General features: G+C 36.6%; 1 protein-coding gene across 1 annotated transcript in view; it reads left to right on the top strand.

The window, feature by feature from the left end:
- Positions 1-19,583, top strand: part of LOC121418386 (dipeptidyl peptidase 3-like) — a 30,050-nt gene that overhangs the window by 4,073 nt on the left and 6,394 nt on the right. The window contains exons 4-12 of the mRNA XM_041612225.1: positions 1,128-1,202; positions 3,200-3,299; positions 3,796-3,914; positions 6,961-7,091; positions 9,636-9,694; positions 10,775-10,969; positions 11,519-11,625; positions 17,480-17,635; positions 19,235-19,359. Coding sequence (XP_041468159.1) covers positions 1,128-1,202; positions 3,200-3,299; positions 3,796-3,914; positions 6,961-7,091; positions 9,636-9,694; positions 10,775-10,969; positions 11,519-11,625; positions 17,480-17,635; positions 19,235-19,359 — 1,067 coding nt within the window. The remainder of the gene's footprint in view (positions 1-1,127; positions 1,203-3,199; positions 3,300-3,795; positions 3,915-6,960; positions 7,092-9,635; positions 9,695-10,774; positions 10,970-11,518; positions 11,626-17,479; positions 17,636-19,234; positions 19,360-19,583) is intronic.

The raw sequence follows: 19,583 nt of genomic DNA, 5'->3' as shown, positions 1-19,583 counted from the left end.
AGATATTGGCTTGGCGTGAAACATGTGTTTAAATAAAATTCATATCATGCAATTACAGACTTCATAATGTATTTTTCTTTTTATTGTGATGGTCTCATTGCCAAAACTAGCAGAATTAATCTGGAAAATAGGTAAGGGTCTCAAGCCCCGAGCCTCATTCAGGGACAAATTTGCTCTTAGGCCCCATGTAATTGCCTAGGAAGGTGATTATGAAGGTAAAGTGTGGAAGAGCTGTGGTGTAGTGGTTCTGACTCTCGCCTTGTAAACAGAGGGTCATGTGTTCGAATCCCACCGCAGTCTAGCATCCTTTGGCAAGGCGTTATTCCACACTTTGCCACTCTCGACCCAGGTGCTAAATGGGTAACCGGTAGGATGCGAAAGATATTGTATGTTTGAATTTGCCATAATGAGGCTGTGATGAATGCAAGGAATGCTCCCGAGGGAGTGGAAATTGTGCAGTTTTCGTGCAGGATTGAAATGAATCCAATGACCAGGGTAATAATATGCCGCTCTGGGATAAGCGCTTTGAGCCGCTCTGGGATAAGCGCTAAAAATGGCTATTATTATTATCATGATAATTATTGTTGTTGTTGTTGTTATCATCAATACATGTAGGTAGTGGTCGAAATGGCTAGTGTAAATGTCATGATTGGTGTTTGATAAAGACACTTTTGTGGAATTATCATAATGACTAAGCTGAAGGGTTTTCTTTCACTATTCAAGATACAAGTGGGTATTCAATGAATAAACCCTTCAACATATATTTAATATAGTGGAACGTTGTGGCCCAGTGGATTAGTCTTCGGACTTTGAAACAGGGTCGTGGGTTCGAATCCCAGCCATGGCGTAATTTCCTTCAGCAAGAAACTGATTCACAATGTGCTGCACTCAGCCCAGGTGAGGTAAATGGGTACCGGTAGGAAGTAATTCCTTAAGAAGCTGTGTGCGCAATGAACGCTTAGCTTAGCCGTGTAATATAGGAGCGCCTTGAGCACCTAACAAGGTGGATATGTGCGCAATATGAATATCCTATATTTTTATTATTATTTAAAACTCCCTAGACATGTATTATGATTTTTTGTCAATCACAACAGATTTATTTCCTTTAATGATTTTTTTAAATTTAGGGTATTACTACATATTTCTCGGACAACTGCACTCAGTCGGATGCAGAACTTGCAAAGAAGTTCATGATTTCAGAGGTATGTATGACTTCAATAATGGTTATGAAATTGATTCCATAGTTCAATAGCTTTCCTTTATTATTTTTACTTGATTTTTGTATTATGTAAGTTTTACATTTCCTTCTAAAAATCCTTTCACTTCTAAACTTGTAAATTCATTTGAGAGAGAGGATTTTTTTATGGCATCTTTTATTTGCTGTATTTTTGTGTGACAATATGAAAATATTGTGTATTATCACCCTGCCTATTGCCAGTGAAGGGGAATTTGTCCCATAATCACTGGCAGAGGACCTGGGTTTATTGTAACTTCTCTATTTGACTATGAAATAAAGATGATTTATTTATATATATTAGGAAGGAAGAAAATATTTCAAAATGCATTTAATAGTGGTTGCCCAGTGGCCCAGGGCCACCAGAAATTCACCAACCAATATTGAAAAATGCCATGTTTTGGTGTCCCAAATTTCTCCCAATGTTGCACACATTTCATCAACACAAACAGAGTTGGCACACGTTAGCAAACTCTGATATTTCAGGTGGTCTAGCTTAGTCTGCAGGCACAGACCCTGATTGAAACTTTGATCAACAAGCGTGTCTCCACACAAAGACTAGCACATACAAATCTTGCTGATCAGAGGAAGGTCATTTGTAAAAGTGACATGTTGGTTTAAAATCTAATGAGATAAGCACCAACTTTGATGTCTTGATTATTCATATATTCTTTTGAATTGCGGTTTTCATTTACATCCACAAAAAACAATGTGTCCACGAAAGACTGGAATTTCAGTTTGCCAAGTACATTGTGCAACATCTTATGATATGCATTTAAAGTAGGAATGCAACAAATACCTTCATAAAGTGTTCTTTGGCATGCTATTCTAGTCACCTGGTCTATTCAATTTCTTCATCCTGCTATAAGGCAAGCTTACGTAATATCTTGCTTTGAAATCTGCCTATCAAAATGAAAGGTCATTTGACCAAAATTGTACATGAAGTAACTACGAACTGGTCTATTCAGACCCTTTACTCGAGTGAAGGGTTTGCACAGCAGACTAGGTCTAGGGCGTCTTCAAGTCATAAGAGCAGCATGCGCAGCCGGATAGGCTATGGGCATGCAAAGCCTGCTCAGTGCAGTATTGAAGCAACTCCAGGACCATGGAGCTGTGATACAAAATCCCATAGAACTTTAAAAATCTGTGTAAAATTTACATTTTACACCAATGGAATGCCCTTCAAAAGTCCAGATTTGCTGAAATGTTGTGCATCCTGGGGAGCGTTTCATGAAAGGACTTGTCAGACGTTGTTTCCGACAAAGTCCCATTTTATCCGACAGTTACCATAGTAACAGTGCTTCTCAGCCAATCAAAATCCAGATAAGTTGTCAGATCTGACAACTTGTCGGACAACAATGTTGATGAAATGCCCCCCTGGTCATTTGCAAGCAATAAAAGGAGAAATTATCACCTCTCGTTTGGCTTAAAAAAAATCAATTTTCAAAGAATCATTACACACAAAACACATAAAGGTGAGTACATTTCAGTGCCACATGTGCATTTTAGCCATTCCATTGTGACATGCGTGACATTTACACAAAATTTTAAGGTTAATTACTTGAAAAACGTATTAGACTCGTTTTTCAAATTAATTTCAATCAAAGTATTGATAATAGACATTGTCCAACAAAAATTTTGAATTTACAGTCGTTTTAATAAGATATTTCAATTTGTTTGTGGTGGTAAGATTAATTTTTGGTTTCAAGTTTTAAGTTTTTTTTTTAACTTTCAATTTTTCAAAACAATTTTTAGGGCACCAAAAAGTAGAATATGATAGTTTTGGTGGCCCGATTGGGCCATCGCTAAAAAGGTTAATGTGGAGCCTTACATACTGAAATTTTAATTTATGGAGTGCATAAAAGCTGTTTTCCTATGTAGAATGTAGATGATTATAGTACATATGTGATTTTTTGTTGTTGTAAAATTCAATTATGAAGGATTATTATATATTGTTTGGAATAGGATATCAGTGCCTACAACACCCGTCTGATGAAAACTGTTGATGACACACAAAGAGTTACTTATGAAGTTAGGCTAGCCTCTGCACTAACCACATCTGAAGGTGAGTAGCAGTTTTCATATCATATTGAGGAAAACTTTGCTGTTGTCTTTTTATTATTATTCATGTATTTATTTATTAATCAACTAATCAATTAATTCATTCATTTACTAAAATGTATTTATACTGGATGAAAACAATCACCACTGAAGCTGTTTTACATCATTGCCGTGTGACATAGTACCAGGGTTGAAAATAGACGCGAGCGACGAGCGATTCCACTCTCTTGTGCTTTGGAATCACTCTCGCAACTGCCTGTAACTGCCAAGTACCTTATATGTGACGTTTTTGAAAATTTTGTGTGAAATTCTTGGGAAATTTTGGAGTCGGTGTCCGAGACCGAGTCGTTCCAAGTTTGAGACCGGACAAGAGTCACACATCACTGTGAGAAACTGAGAAGTGTCCTTTTTTTTCTTGGAATGTCATTTCTGCACCTTCCTTGGTCTGTTCTTATTGTTTATTATTGCTTATTCTCACAATTTATTTGTTTATTAATCAGATGGAGAATGTGATATCAAGTTAGGCTGTTATGACTTTCAAGGAACAACCTTTAATGTCACAAGGGGTGATTATAGTCCCCTCCTGGCTGGTGTTGCAGACAACCTCAATAGAGCAAAGGTAAGGTAAATTAAAAATGTTTAGTTTAGTTGTAATTTAAAATGGATAGTGTTTTTGATATCAACATTTGTTTTTGGACAAGTTTTCAGATTTAACAATTTTCCTTGATTTTGATTGGCTGAGAAGCAAAAATTCTATGGTAATTGTCAGATAAATCATACTTGGTTTATTAAAACATCCAAGTCCTTTTTTTTAAGCGCTACCTAACCTCAACATACAAATCACAAAGTTGTCTTTGTCTTTGCCTGTTATTACACATGTTATTGTCAATACTGATATCTACAGAACAGTGAGAAAATAATGAGCAAACAAATATACCAGGTATTCATTTAGGTGGAAATTAGTTATACGAGGATGGAAAAGCAATCACTTATTTTTTTGCTGAGATCCATAGGAAAAGTTTCAATTGCTAGTCTCTCCAAAGGTAGATAATTTAGACGGTTATATGACACAAACACCTTTTAAAAATGTAAAAAGCTTCCTGCTCTTTGATTTACTTCTAAATAATTTGGACCCAGTTTTGATGACCAAGTGTCAGAAGAATTTTTTTATCAATTCCTGATTACTGTATTTACGGAAAAATAAACCGCAGCCATGAATGAACCACATCCCCAAAATTGGGAGTTGAAAAAAAAATAATTGGTAAATCAAAGTAAATAGCAATTTGAATTTGCCAATTCAACTGTACAATCATTGACAGATCAGAACATAAACCCCTCAAAAAAAGTTTTGCAACTCAGTTTTGGGGGATGATATCTTTTTGGTTAATGAAGTATAAAAGATGAAACTGGTATCATTGGAAAGCTGAATTATTCTTTACAATGACATGCCATTTGCTGTGTTTATGTAATCATGGAATATGCAATCACCCTGAACATCGAGAAAAGTCAGAAGTGAAATGTTGCAAAATGCATTGATGAGTCTCCATTTCTATAGAATTTTCACCATGCAGGTGACAGTGAATGCACTCAGTCCATCCTCGAAACAATTGGAAATTCGCTATTGCAAACGACGCATTTTGCAACATTTCATGTCTAACATTGCTGCGTATTATCATGTCTGTGTATTTCATGATAACACTAGCATTACAAATGACACATGATTGTAAAGAAGAATAATCATGCTTTCTAAAGATATAATTTTTACACATGATGATGGCACATTAAGAAATTTATTAGCGCTCAAACTTGCAGTTTGAGTTGCAGAACTCAAACATGACATGGCAACGAATTTTGCAACATTTCATTTTTTACATTGCTGCATATTTATCATGTCTGTGTATTTCATGATAACACTAGCATTACAAACGACACATGATCGTAAAGAGGAATAATCACACTTTCCAATGATACCACTTTTCCATATGATGATGGCACACTAAGAAATTTATTAGCACTCAAACTTGAGTTGCGGAACTTTTTTTGAGGGGTTTATTTTGCTACTGTTTGTATTCTTTAAAATGGTTACTATATTCTTTAACTTTATTTTTTTTATATATAAATTACTTTTTGTAGAATAAAGAAACAATACCATGAAATGGTAGTATTGAATATCAAAGTTAAAGTATAAAAAGGGAAAAGTAAATAGTAAAACATTTAGAGAAAAAGGAGGAAAATCAATGAAGAATAAAGGACATTTTTATTGACTATTAAAATATATACCGGTAACCGATTACGATAACAATCAATTATGATTACATGCAATTATAGAGCATTTTCCATGCATATTTAGCTGTAAAAATGACAAGTTTTCATTACAAAAAAACCAGTTTTGTCTCACCTGCATAAAAGTCGCTGCTATTCTGACGGCGGCGATGCGTCGTCAACATCAAATCTTAAAGAGAAATGCCAGTAGTTGCAGTAAACACTGATTTCATGAGAAGTCTGTGAAACCAGGCTTAATTGTCAGTATATCATCATGTGGAAGAGCCGTGGTGTAGTGTTTCTGACTCTCGCTTTGTAAACAGAGGGTCGTGTGTTCGAATCCCACCGCGGCCTAGCGTCCTTTGGCAAGGCGTTAATCCACACTTTGCCACTCTCGACCCAGGTGCTAAATGGGTACCCGGTAGGATGCGAAAGATATTGTATGTTTGATTTTGCCAGCGCCATAATGAGGCTGCGATGAATGCAAGGAATGCTCCCCAGGGAGTGGAAATTGTGCACTTTTTCGTGCGGGATTGAAATGAATCCAATGACCGGGGTAATAATATGCTGTAACGCGCTTTGGGCCATTCTGGGAAAAGTGCTTTATAAAAATTGGCCATTATTATTATTATTATATCATCGAGGATCTAGATCTGGTACAGTCACATAAACTGAACTTTGTGAAATCTTGAAATCCACGCTGAAAAATATTCACACTGAAGATCACCAACACAGATAAGCGAATGTGGGACAGTGTATTATTTAATATTGCTTTGAATGTCAATCCCGACGCTTGACCGGAATCCTGTGCTTATTTGCTAATTTCTCAGCAATTTCACAACTTCTTCCAGAATCATTTGGCACATATTCTTTATTTATACAAACAGACACTTTGGTGGTCATTTCATTGGATTTTGTACGAACTCATTTTGATATCGTTACCAAAACTGGCATTTACCTTTAACCTAAGGTGTAAAGTCAGTTACCGTGAAAATGCCCATATATGCTGGTGTTTCTCTCCCAAATATGGCTACTTGGCTTCAAAATCTCGTGTAATAGCAATCTAGGAAATATAAAATAAAATAGTAAGATTTAAAGGGAACTTACTGTTTGAAGTTTGATCTTTATTTTATGAATATTCAGGAATACCAGCTGGCATCAACATTCCAACCACCCAAACTTCATTCTTTAGTGTAAGTTTTCTTACTAATGTTAACCACTTCTGGAGCTTTGGATATTGACTGCTCATGCGCAGGAGGGATCTCATGTTATTACTTCCTCCTAAATATTCATAAAATAAAGATCAAACTTTGAATGGTAAGTTCTTGTTTAATCTTACTATTATATGGTATCATGTTGTGCCCGATCATCCTACAACATGTGTTTTCTAAATGTTTGAACAGGATTTTGCAGCCAATGGTAATGAGAGTGAGATGATGGCTAACTATGTCAAGAGTTTCAGCAATGGATCAATAGAAGCACACAAAGAAGGATCACGATATTGGATTAAAGACAAAGGACCTATTGTGGAAACGTAAGCTTCACAGATATATACGATTGTGATATGATGCACCACGCCGTACACCGGGGTACCGTAGTACCCCGAGGTACGGCGTTGTGCAGCGCCATCTCGTGTTGTAATAGTGTACAGTTACATTGTTGTCATGGTGATCACGGTCGTACGATCGGTGCGACAATCATGACAATGATGGGGACAATGATCACAAAGCCTATTTCCTTTCTTTGATACAATCTTATGCCAATAATAGTAAACAAATAGAATAAAGTTATCATTTGCATGCATTAATTGTTACATAAGATCACTAAAAAGAAAAAAAAATCTGTACAAAACATTAAAATATACTTGTACACATATTTGGTAACCCAGGGTACAGCGCAAAAAATAAAATAAATAATTCAACAAAATGGCGGATTATTATTTGGTACCCCAGGGTACCAAATACTGCATTATATATGGATGTATTACTTTTCTGCAATAATATTGATCAATGTTTTTCGTCTTGCCGGAAGGAAGTTTGGCAGAGACCTATATAGTAATCACTTTTCCTGTTAGTCTGTTGATCTGTTGGTCTGTCAAAAGAGAATGAAGGTTATAATATATGTTATGGGCTTCTTACATCCGGCATTTATATCTTTTAACTTGACTAAACACACAATATGTCATATTTTACATATTTGAGAAAATTATACTTGAAATCAAACGAGTGGTATGATCTTACGTGAAGCTGTATACATGCTTCCATTTTGTTTGGATTCTGGGGGGATTGTGACGTTTTGCGCTCTACGTGTGTGATTGGCTTTACTGTGGCCTACTTTCACTCTACGATAAATTCAACACTTAAATATTTTCAGTCTTATTTTCTAACTGAACTAAAATGTTTTTAGCCTACAGGGCCTACTTATTTATTTTCTTATTTCTTCAAATAGTTTAATTTTACATTTTAGTTGTTTAAGAGCATAAATAACATCAGAATTTTCGCTTCATCAAATTGATCATCAAGCCATCGCATAGTGGCTGCGTATTGAACTCATGTCCATCCTTTTTATTCTAATTTTTGTTCAACTTGCTTGGGACCATTTCTTAAATATCTGCATTAATTGTGTTTACACTTGGTACAAATGATCCTTGGGTAATACCACATGTTCAGGAGGATAAGGTCAAAGGTCATCTATGGGTCAAAGATCATATTGCATATGGATTGCAAAATCAGGCAAGAGTAAGACTAGTGGTTCACGAACCACCTTGTTATAATACTTAGCACCAGGGCTTTTGCTAGGATTTTAGAATTAGGTGTCCAAATTTTAAAGACCTAGACCATACCCCAAGGTGAAATTGACAAATCACATACCAATCAAAAGCTTATAAACTACATTTACTGAACACAGAAATGTAACCTTTATGCGTTTCCACTACTTTCCAGCCGATTATTTGCTTAAGAATAGATCCAATTATCGGGCTTCGAATGGCAACATTTTTTTTTATTCCTTGTAATGTATATCAACATGAAATGACAATATTTTTGTCTTGGGTCTGAGAAAAAAGTGTGCCGACAAAAATCCATGATGGCCGCCAAAACCCCCCAAAATCAGTTTTGGCCACAGCCTCTTTATTTGATGGTCTTTTTCTCTGGTTTTGCTGTCTATTCATATGTTTAAGGGGGCAGGCAATTTGTTTTTCCTAAAATTAGTACGTTTCAACCATTATTTGTAGTTAAAATGTGATTTTACCTAAATTTATCAATCTTTAGAGCCTTTTTTCAGCCCAAAAGTACTGGTACGTCTTGTCGTCTTATGGTGCTTGGATATTAGACGTTACAAGTTCAACGATAGCAAGTCGCTTCATATATCTATATTGCTTTTTATGGCATTACAGTTTATATACAGGCCTTGTTATATGTCATGGTGGTCAATGCATTTATATAAAAAAGAGCACCCATGAGCTCCAAAATAGCTACCGCAAAATAAGTTAATGGTGGCCACTTTTCAGGGGGGATATCTAAAAAGAGTCCTCATAAAAAGAAAAGTGATTTTTTGTTTGCCTACCTGAATACTCTGCCTATATTGATAAAGGCTTATCATTGATGCAAAACAGTACTTGCATTGTCTCGCATTGCTGTTGGGCTGGGCTGGCTTGGAGAAAAAATTCTCCGTCTGACTGGTGTCTGTGTCCTTGCAATACCCTTTCTGTAGGCTATGCGGCGGTGATGCATTGGCCCGGTTTTCCAAGCTGTAGACCTCATACCCTGTGCTTAGCGGCTTAATAATAATAAAGATTGATTTATGAAGTGCATCATGGAAAAAGCTCTCTCTATGTGCTTTACTTTTTGATATATTATGTCTTACAATGTAAAGTGAATAGAAAGAGCTTTTTCTATTAATAACATAGCACAAAACAAAGCAGTTGTTAGAATGAAAACTAGCTAACTAGGGCATTCTCCCTGTTCATACAGTTCCTAACATTCCAAATGTTAATTGGAGGCAGATAAGCTAAATTTGTTATTAAAATAAATCAAACTTGTAAATGTCCTTGTTTTATCTTTTTCCTTGTTTTACCTAGATACATTGGTTTTATTGAGAGTTATCGGGATCCCTTCGGCGTAAGAGGAGAGTGGGAAGGTAAATATGGTGTCATATTTTAATTGATTATTGTTTAGTCTTGGGCATGGTAGGCTCAATTTCAGTGATCTGTACCATTTTTACACACGACTCGGTTCTAGTGTTGAATCCTCAAGCAGGGTCGAACGCTGCGAAGAGGGCAACTGTGATCGTGTTTACACTTAAACAAAATGGTGAGTTTGACACGGCCCGTGGATCATGAACGAAAGTAAAATAGACGTCACAAATATATGCTGTGTAGAGGTCATGCGGGCTCGACACTGCTTTCTGTTTACACGAACGAAAATATGTGAGTCAGACCCGGCACGTGGGTTGAAACCAAAGAATTTTTTGGATTGTAAGAGCCATGTTTAACATGGCTTGCGAATCACACTGATCGCGTTTACACAGTATAAATTTGCCATGTTGAGCATGGCTCACGTGTTGAACCTCCAAGCTGAGTCACTGTGTAAACACGGTACAATGACTCTTAAATCACAAAGTGATCCCAGTCTCAGAAATGAATATTGAGATCAACATACACTCTTCATTTTACATCTGCCCCTTCCTATGTTATTCCTAAATCCAGAAAACAGACTGGCATTAATTATTTCCAATCTTTTATGTTCATTCAGTATTATTATTATTATTATTATTATGAATAAGTTATGATTATGCTCACATCATCTTTTTGTATATTTATTAATTATGTATTAGAACTATATTGTTTATTATATGTCACATTGACATTGTATTATTTGAATGCAGAAATAAAAGCAAACAAACAATATTGAGGATTCTTTAAGAATCTTATTTCTAATTTTAATCATTTCTATGAACAGTTTTTATACTTGTACATTGTATACAAACATATCTGTTGCTAATTTTGGGGGAGCATGAGGAACTATTGTCACCAAAAAATTGTGTGTCATTGGACGAGAACCGCAAGACGCACATAAAAATTTAGGTTTTTATGATGTCACTTACCCTATATGAGCTAATTTTACGATTTAGCCCAGTTTGTGGATGAATTGACATGGAATGACCCTTCACCTCTCTGAATGGATCATGGCTTTTGCAATGTTTGTTTTGATAATTTAGGCTTTGTTGCTATGGTAAACAAAGAGATGAGTGCCAAGTTCACTGACCTGGTAGCGAATGCTGAGAATCTTCTTCCTCTCCTTCCGTGGCCCAATGACTACGAGAAAGATACATTCCTACGACCCGACTTCACCTCCCTTGATGTACTGAGCTTTGCATCTTCAGGAATACCAGCAGGCATCAACATTCCAAATTGTGAGCGAGAATATATTGTTATAAACCAACATCTTAATGGGGCAATTTCCATGAAATAATACTCTCTTTTTCCAGTAGGCATTACAATCCAAATTTTGATATTGCAAATTGCATATTTTATTGATCACGACATCAGGCGAGACTCGTGGTTCACGAAACACCTTATTTCCAATTGTACTTAACTTCAATAACTGCTCAAGCCACCATAATTTGAGAGCAAATGTTCATATGAATTAGAAAATAGAGACAAAATATATTTACTTTGTTCTCATATCACATCTTATACATGGATGATTATTACCAGTACTTCCTATTTGAAAATAATGACTTTTTTTAGTATACTTTTTTTTCACTTCACTATTTGGAATGAATGCAATCCTTTCTGCCGGCAAATTAGTTGGTATAAAGTTAATTTGGTAGCTTGACTTGAAAAAAATGAATAGATGGTCAATTCCATAAAATAACCTTTTGGAAGTTTTACAAATTTCCATTTACCAGAAACATTGCAACTATAAATCATACATTTTGACAATACTCTTTTCCTAATAGATGATGATATCCGCCAGGATGAAGGCTTTAAGAATGTATCTCTTGGTAATGTTCTATCTGCTTATGGGAAAGAGCAGAAGGTCACCTTCTTAACAGATGAAGATAAGGTAAGTGACTTTCAAGGTTGTCAAAGCCAAAAGGTCTTGAACATTTCCTTCAGCAAGAAATTCATCCACATTGTGCTGCACTCAACCCAGGTGATGTGAATGGGTACCTGGCTGGAATTCCTTGAAATGCATGTGTGCTGTAATCTTAGGAATTACGGCTGCCAAGCTATGGGGGTAATAATATCCAAGTCCTTTGGAAGTGCATGGAGACATTATTCATAATTGTGATATGCGCTACACAAGAACAATAATGATTAAGAATAAAAAATTATATGAAAAAATTGAAGGCCATGCCTTCTCTACATTTCAGATACCATGAATTTCCATAATTAAACTGTGAAGCCAAACTTCAAAATCTCCTTTATCCTGGTCACTGTGTTAACCATAGTCGCTTTTTTGTCTTGCCTGCCTAGCAGAGTGAGACTATAGGCGCCACTTTTCCGATGGTGGCAGCGTCAACATCGAAATATTAACCTCAGGTTAAATTTTTGAAATATCATCATATTAACTTAAAAAGTATATAGACCTAGTTCATGAAACTTGGACATAAGGTTGATCAAGTATTACTGAACATCCTGCCTGAGTTTAAGGTCACATGATCATTGTCAAAGGTCATTTAGGGTCAAATGATCGTAGACCATGTTTGGGGTAGGGATGCCAACCATCCTGGGGGGCGTTTCATCAATATTTTTGTCCGACAAGTTGTCAGATCTGACAACTTTCCTGGATTCTGATTGGTTGATAAGCACTGTTGCTATAGTAACTGTCGGATAAAACAGGACACTGTCGGATAAAACGTCCGACAAGTCCTTTCATGAAACGCTCCCCAGGTTTCTCCCTATTTTCTACGGATTGGCACATATCACTACGTAAATAAGGTGTACAAACAAATATTTCCAGTCAATGAAAGGGAGCAAATACTCCTGCATAGATCGGCACTTCCACAAACTAACTCACCATTCGCCCACTAATCACTATCACCATGAATTGACGGTCTACTGCCATCCTGTGTCGTACAAAAACTTGTGGCTCTTGTAATTGTTGTTCCAACATTATGCATATGGCTATGAATTGTGGAGGTAGTATGATGGCAGATAATCATGTTCGAGACTCACGCAATATCCATTCAAGCAAAACAGACTTTGGTGGTTGAAGTTTGCAAAGTGTGAGCGCTGTACGTTCTGTACCTGTCATAGACGCCTAGCCTAGCAGCCTAGGGCTTGGCCTAAGTGCGCTAGCCGCATATGGTTTGCTTTCCATGTGTGTGGTGCATTTCATGGCGGTGTTTGCTTGAAATGGGAGTGATAGTTGGGTTCAGATTTTAAAAAATGTGCTCAGAAAAAAAGTGCTTTAGGTATTTTGTGTTAATGCTGATTTATCAATTGTTTTAAGGTAATTGAGGGATGCTGAATCCAAAAATGCTGTTTGCCAAACTTGATTCCGACGATTTCATCAACACATCGGAAAAAAGCAAAATGGCAGCATTTTTAATGCATTTTCCTATATTAGACGATTTTATGGGTGATAATATTTCAGAAATTGGGGGTCTATGCCTTATTTTTGATACCCAGGTTTGCAAACATAATGTGTCCAATTGATTCATCAGCCGCCTTTTATTCCAATATGGGTGTCTTGATACACAGCTGCTGATTGATAAATATAGCCAAATGTTTGATAATTTTGGGGCGATGCTGGCATAATCACACAAGTTTTTTTAATGTGTCTGCCATTTTTTTCTCGCCTGCATAGCAGAAGCTAGACATGGACAACGCTTTTCCTACTGCGGCGATGATCATGGCAGCGGCAAAGTTAACATCAAGTCTTAACCAAGGTTAAGTTTTTGAATTTCATAACTTTTAGGGTATAGATGTGTACTGTCTATTGAGACAGGTTATAGTTACAAAAAGCCGTCAAGGGTACCTGGAAATCCAACATAGCATCCAAAACGCAGTTGTTGTACCATCAACTCCAAAAATTAGAGTAAATCATCAAAGTCAAAATCATCAAAAAAGCTCTCAAGGCAAATAATGATTCAGGACATGTTTTACAAGATAGTGAATGTGTCAGAGAATCCAAGATGACCTTCCAAAATTCTAAAACAGCGGATTGTAGCCTGGCTGTTCTTGAGGAATCCTATCATCTTTGTCTACAAAATGGACCATTGTGTTCAGGAGTTGGTACCTGCAAAAATAAACAAAGATAAAATAATCAGTTGAATGAACAGACATTGTACATTGAAGAAAAAAAGTTTGGCCTGAGTCATATCTATTATTTTGTAAACTGTAGTTCACTGGCTCTGCTCCAGTCAAACCCAATACATCTATGAAGTTGAAAAGTGCACACTGATAAGAAAATTTCAATGTAAAAAAGATTAAGATATATCAATTTTCAAAATTAAATTTAATCTTGAATATTATTGATTTGATGGAATTTCCCAGAAATAAAAATATTGAAAATATATACGAGTGGGATCTTTTTACAATGTCAGTATCTTATTACTGTGCACTTCCAAAGTTCATCAATATGCTAGTTTCACCTAAATGATGTTGGCCCTCGATCAATCACAGGTTTCAAAATGATATGATTCTGGCTTTAAAAATAAACTCAAATAGTGTCAAGGAATTTCTAATATAAATGATTTGAAACATTTAAAAGAAGAGCAAGACTCATATTCCATGTAGAAAACTTAATATATTGCACCTATAAAGAAATTTGTTACAACGTATTACAATTTACATAAAAATAAATAATACCTACTTTTATCTTGTTTCAAATGATTTAATTCTTATTAATTCTTATTGCTTATAATAGAATTTTGCTCAACCAAAACACAAACAAGTTCAAAGTCTTCAGTCCGGGACATTGACATAAAATTTTGATCTTGAAATGAAATAAACTATCTATCTTTGCCTCTATAAAAATAATCCAAACTTTATGTTGATTTTGGTCATATTATGATTAAAAATTAATGTTGTAACTCAATAATGGCCCGATTTCTGCTCTTGACAGTGGAAAATCCTGGGGTTCCTGGCAGCCAGTCCTCCTCCCAATGCATTTCAATAGCTGGCTTGGGAACAAGGCCCATGTCCATTTGAAGGGCAGTGAATGCTTTCATCTCTGTAACACTGGTCTCAGTCCACTTCCTGAACCATGAATGTTGCTGAAGCACACCCAACCTGAAACGAAAATAAATATCACATCAGATTTGCTTCAGAGTATTGAAACAAAAGACACACACAAAAAAGAGCAGATTTACATACGATGTGATGCTATAGTCAACAGCTGCCTTCACACATGAGGAAAATATAAACAACTACACACAAATCATAACAGCAGAAAACAAATGTTCTACACATGCACAAAAAAATCATTGAAATCAAATGAGCTGAAGTCCACTTTTTATAACCTTAGAAAAATAAATATAGTATAGACTATATTTTACTCAGTCTCAGCGAAGAGAAATATTTGGTCAAAAATAATTAATTTGGGTTCAGGTTCTTGCGCGGGCGGAGCTTATAGTATCGAGCGAAATTCAATCAAGTCGAGCGTGTGGAGTTTCAGAAAAAGTTGCAACTATCCTGTTATCAATTTCACTTATTCTTTTTAAAAGTAAACATGAAACATTGAGAAATCAGGAAATGAAATATAAAAAATTTCATCAAAAATTGGACCATTTTATTAGTTTGTCGATTTTCTAAGAGAGCGGTGTAGGCTCAGTCAGTAACGCATCTGCCCGTCGAACCAAAGATCGTGGGTTCGAGCGAGAGGAGAGGTCAGCTGAATCTGACGGCGTCAGATGGAATCGGGAGTCCGACAGGGTCGGACTATGCTGTCTCTTCCGACTAGGGGCTGGCAGCCCTTTGCCGATGCTCCCTTGCAGGGTCTTACACGGCATCGAGCCTAGTCTGTGCCGGGTGGTGGAGAGGCCCGTGCTCTCCCCCCGGTCTTTAGGTGACCCGATAGCCGGTGGGTCTAGCAGCCCTAGAGGAGTCGTCGTTTTCTTAGCCAGTACGACGCTCCCCGAAAGAGGTTCAGGCTCCGGAGCGGAAGCCTCGGCTATCACCCTGCGGGCACGTGGTCGCAAATCCACGGTTCCACCCTTGTTAAGCGGGGCACGTGGACGCGCGTCCACGGTTCCACCCCTCTGAGAACCCACGAGGGCTCTGTCTCTGTCCTCACTATCTACGTTACCACTGGTGGGGAACAAAACCCCGGTGTTGGACACCAATTCAGCGGCCGACTGGAGCTCTTCTGGGAACGAATCCGAAAGGCTCATGCTGACGTAGAGTAATCTAGTAGCAAGAAAGAACAGAGAAAAAAAAAGGGGGGGTAGGGGGGTAACAAACCCCAACCCCAGAAGTCAAGAGACCTCAAGAAACGGGCTTCGAGAACAAAGGATTAAATCTCACAAGGATAAATACAAAAGTACTATCCCAGAAAAAGGGGAACAGTAATAATTTAAGAAATTACTATGAGACACTGCCCCTATACATTAATTGTCCGTTAGGAAAACACAACAAAGAACTGCTTCTGCTAAAATCCTGTAAGGAAAAAGGGGAGAAGCACCTAATAAAAAGTTTTCAAAAACAAATTTTTTTTTTTTTTGAGGTGAAGATCAGCTTAAGAAAAGAAAACAAGTTTCTTTTTTTTTTTTTAAACAAGAAGTTTAAGAAAAAAAATATAAGTATCCGGAGACCGGCAGCTGACCTGAAAGGAAAAGGGGAAAAACGAAATTAGCTTTCCCGAGAAGGAAGACCGAACAAAAAGCGACGAACGCTAACAAGAGACGGTTTCCTAAAAGAATTATCATAGATGCAGGCTATGTTACAATGGAAAATACTCCGTCCCTTGGATAGGACGTTAAATGGAGAACCCACTGCACTATTCTTATAAGAGTAGGGGGGAAACCCCAGTGCAGTGGTCCACCTGCATTCCCCCCAATCAGTTATATCGGGAGGAGAGACCTGCTGGTCATAGTGATTCAGTTCGCTTTTCGCCTCCCAGGCACAGGTGACGCCAAACAAATAATAATAATTTAAAAACAGATTTTATCTGCGACATGTCTCTCATTTCGTTGTGATCTGTCACATATGTATTCTTCTGTAGCTCTAAAAACCAGATCTGAAACCAATCTCTCTCTCATACTGGAACCTATCTGCCTAGAGTTCAGATATGAATCTTTTTTTATAATGGTTGGTAAAGACTCTATAGCTGTTAGTCATCCTTGAGCCATTGACCAAAACATTTTGTATGTCATTACTTTACTCTGAGCTAGGGGAGTGGATATTTTAGAGCGAAGGAGAATGAATGTAGTGAATAAGAAACCCATAAAATGTGTGTGCGTCAGAAGTTAAGGTAGAAGAAGAATAATAAATACTTTACAAACAAAGTTGGAATTGGTAAACATTACAATTTCCTGTTTATACTTCCTGTAGAAGTACTGATTAAGTATGGAATATGTGAGATATGTCTTACAATACAGATTGTACAAGAGGCTAAATGGTTATTTATTGAATGTGAAATTTGTCGATTATAATTTTGTACTGTGCATTTATGTCTGAAATATTATTTGATTTTGGATTTGCAGGAACTGGACAAGATGAATGGTTATTTATTGAGTGTGAAATGGAGGTAGTGTTTTGTCTGTGGTAATTGTCCAAGAAACTGCATGGTTTATCCAGTGTCAGTAATCCCTATGCTCTTTTATTTGCATTGTTCCAGAAATTGAAGAATTATTTGTCAAGTGAAATGGGTGATCTCTATTTTCTTGTATATGCAGTAGTTTTACAAGAAACTATAGGGTTGTTAATCGAGTGTGAAATGGATCATCTCTTCTTTCTTGTTGACTTTGCAGGAATTGTACAAGAAATTGAAGGGTCCATCCTTTGAGGTCCAGGTTGGTCTTCATGAGTTGCTTGGACATGGCAGTGGGAAGCTCTTTATGCAAGATAGCAAGGGAGAGTTCAATTTTGATAGAGAGAGTGTGAAGCATACAGAAACTGGTGAGAAGGTAAGCTTGGCTTTTAATTTACTTGCTCTACTAGCAAATGGTCTAATTCTTAGATCGTCTAACACACATTATAGCTAAAGTAATTTGGTCTACTGTATATTTGATCCAGTTGCTATTTGGTCAAATAATCACTTGGTCTATTGTTCACTTATGTTAAAGGGATGCTCCTGGCTGGAAATATTTATATCTCAATAAATAGAGTAAAATTCACAGAGCAAAATGCTGAAAATTTGATCAAAATCGGAAAACAAGTAACAAAGTTATTGAATTTTTAAGATTTGCATTATTCCGGTGAAACATACCTTTTCCCTTGCGAATGGGCTCTATAACCTTTGCAAGAAAGCAAAAAATAGGATTTTGTAATGACCTTGCCACGCGAGAAATTTCATGACTTTAGACTTTTGGCCATGCAATTTAAAGGGATGGTTCAGGCTGAATTTGGTACCCAGAGGCAAAATGTTGACAGGGTCAATGTTGCCATGATAATTGTATTTGTCTGTCAAATTTCCATGTGAGCTCTATATATCGCAATGATAGATGATACAGTGGGTTCGGGGGATATATCTGCTCAGCCGCGTGACCCAACGAGCATTTATAGTTGACCCTTATCAAAAGCTATATAAAAAAAGGTTGATTATTTTATGGAAATGCTCCTTTCTGGTTAGCTTGTTTGGTTGTTAAACATCACAGTAATCTTGAGGATCAGCTATGACTATTGATTGTTAAAGGGAAAGAATACTAATGGTAATAGCAAATAAAACTAGTATCGTATTTCTATGCATGCCAAAAGGTTGTGTGTGATATTGTGCGACATTCCTCCCATGACTTCTGATGATTTTTTTGTTTGTTTTTGTGTGACTATGTGATACCCCCAAAATCAAGTGATAAGAGTCTTCGATGCTGACAAGCTCAGAATTAAATGACACAGTACTTCCTTTACTCATGCGTGTAGATGGAATTTTTATTATGTTAACCATGTGCTGCTGCCTGAAACTGAAAAGAATGCCGTGGAGGGACAAAGTTTTATAAAATTTGCTCAAATTAAGGGTGAATATATCTTACTTGATTCAAGATATTATGTTATCTCAATGGCCCGTTTTCTGAAGTCAGGTTTAACTTAGACCATGGTCTAACTCTGTGCTAAAATTATGGGAAGCCAAAATTGTCAAAATTTTTATTAAGTTGTAAATAATAAAAATAGTAATAATAAACAGTTCTTGTATAGCGCATATCACAATTATGAATAATGTCTCTATGCACTTCCAAAGGGCTTGGATATTATTACCCCAGCTGTAGCTTGGCAGCCGTAATTACTAAGTTGTATGTTACTTATGTTTACTGTGCTCTTTACTGATTCATCGATGGTGAAGAAAATCATCTATTTATACTTCCTAGACAGTTATGAATGATTTGAGAGCCAAATGAGCTGAAATATGATATCTCTACCATTAGTGACTTATGTAACAATTGGCAATCCATACTTAAACCACAACTTTAAGTTAAACCCGACTTCAGAATACGAGCCTTATAATTCCAGCTGACAAACTAGTCAAAGAATCAGTACAAGCCTTCCTTATTATTTAACATTGCTTAATATAGATCTCATCGTGGTACATGCCAGGAGAGGTGTGGGATTCGAAGTTCCCTGTGATTGCATCACCCTATGAAGAATGTAGAGCGGAGTGTGTTGGAATTTATCTCTCTCTTTCCAGAGAGGCACTCAAGTAAGTACAACTTCACAGAACTTTAAGGTGATTGGTTAACATTGGTTTGACTTTTTAAAAATCTGAGCTAGAAGGTCACACTTGTCACCTGTGTCTGTGATATGTTACAAAAATGAAGCCTAGAAAAAATTGCGTTCGAAAATAATTATTTAGTGCTTCAAAAATTGAGATATAAAGTGACCGGAAACACCATCTTAATTTCATCCCATACACTTATGTGTACT

Source organism: Lytechinus variegatus, chromosome 7, assembly GCF_018143015.1.
Source record: "Lytechinus variegatus isolate NC3 chromosome 7, Lvar_3.0, whole genome shotgun sequence".
NCBI classification, from domain to species: Eukaryota; Metazoa; Echinodermata; class Echinoidea; order Temnopleuroida; family Toxopneustidae; genus Lytechinus; species Lytechinus variegatus.
This window is presented reverse-complemented; position numbering and strand designations above follow the sequence as displayed.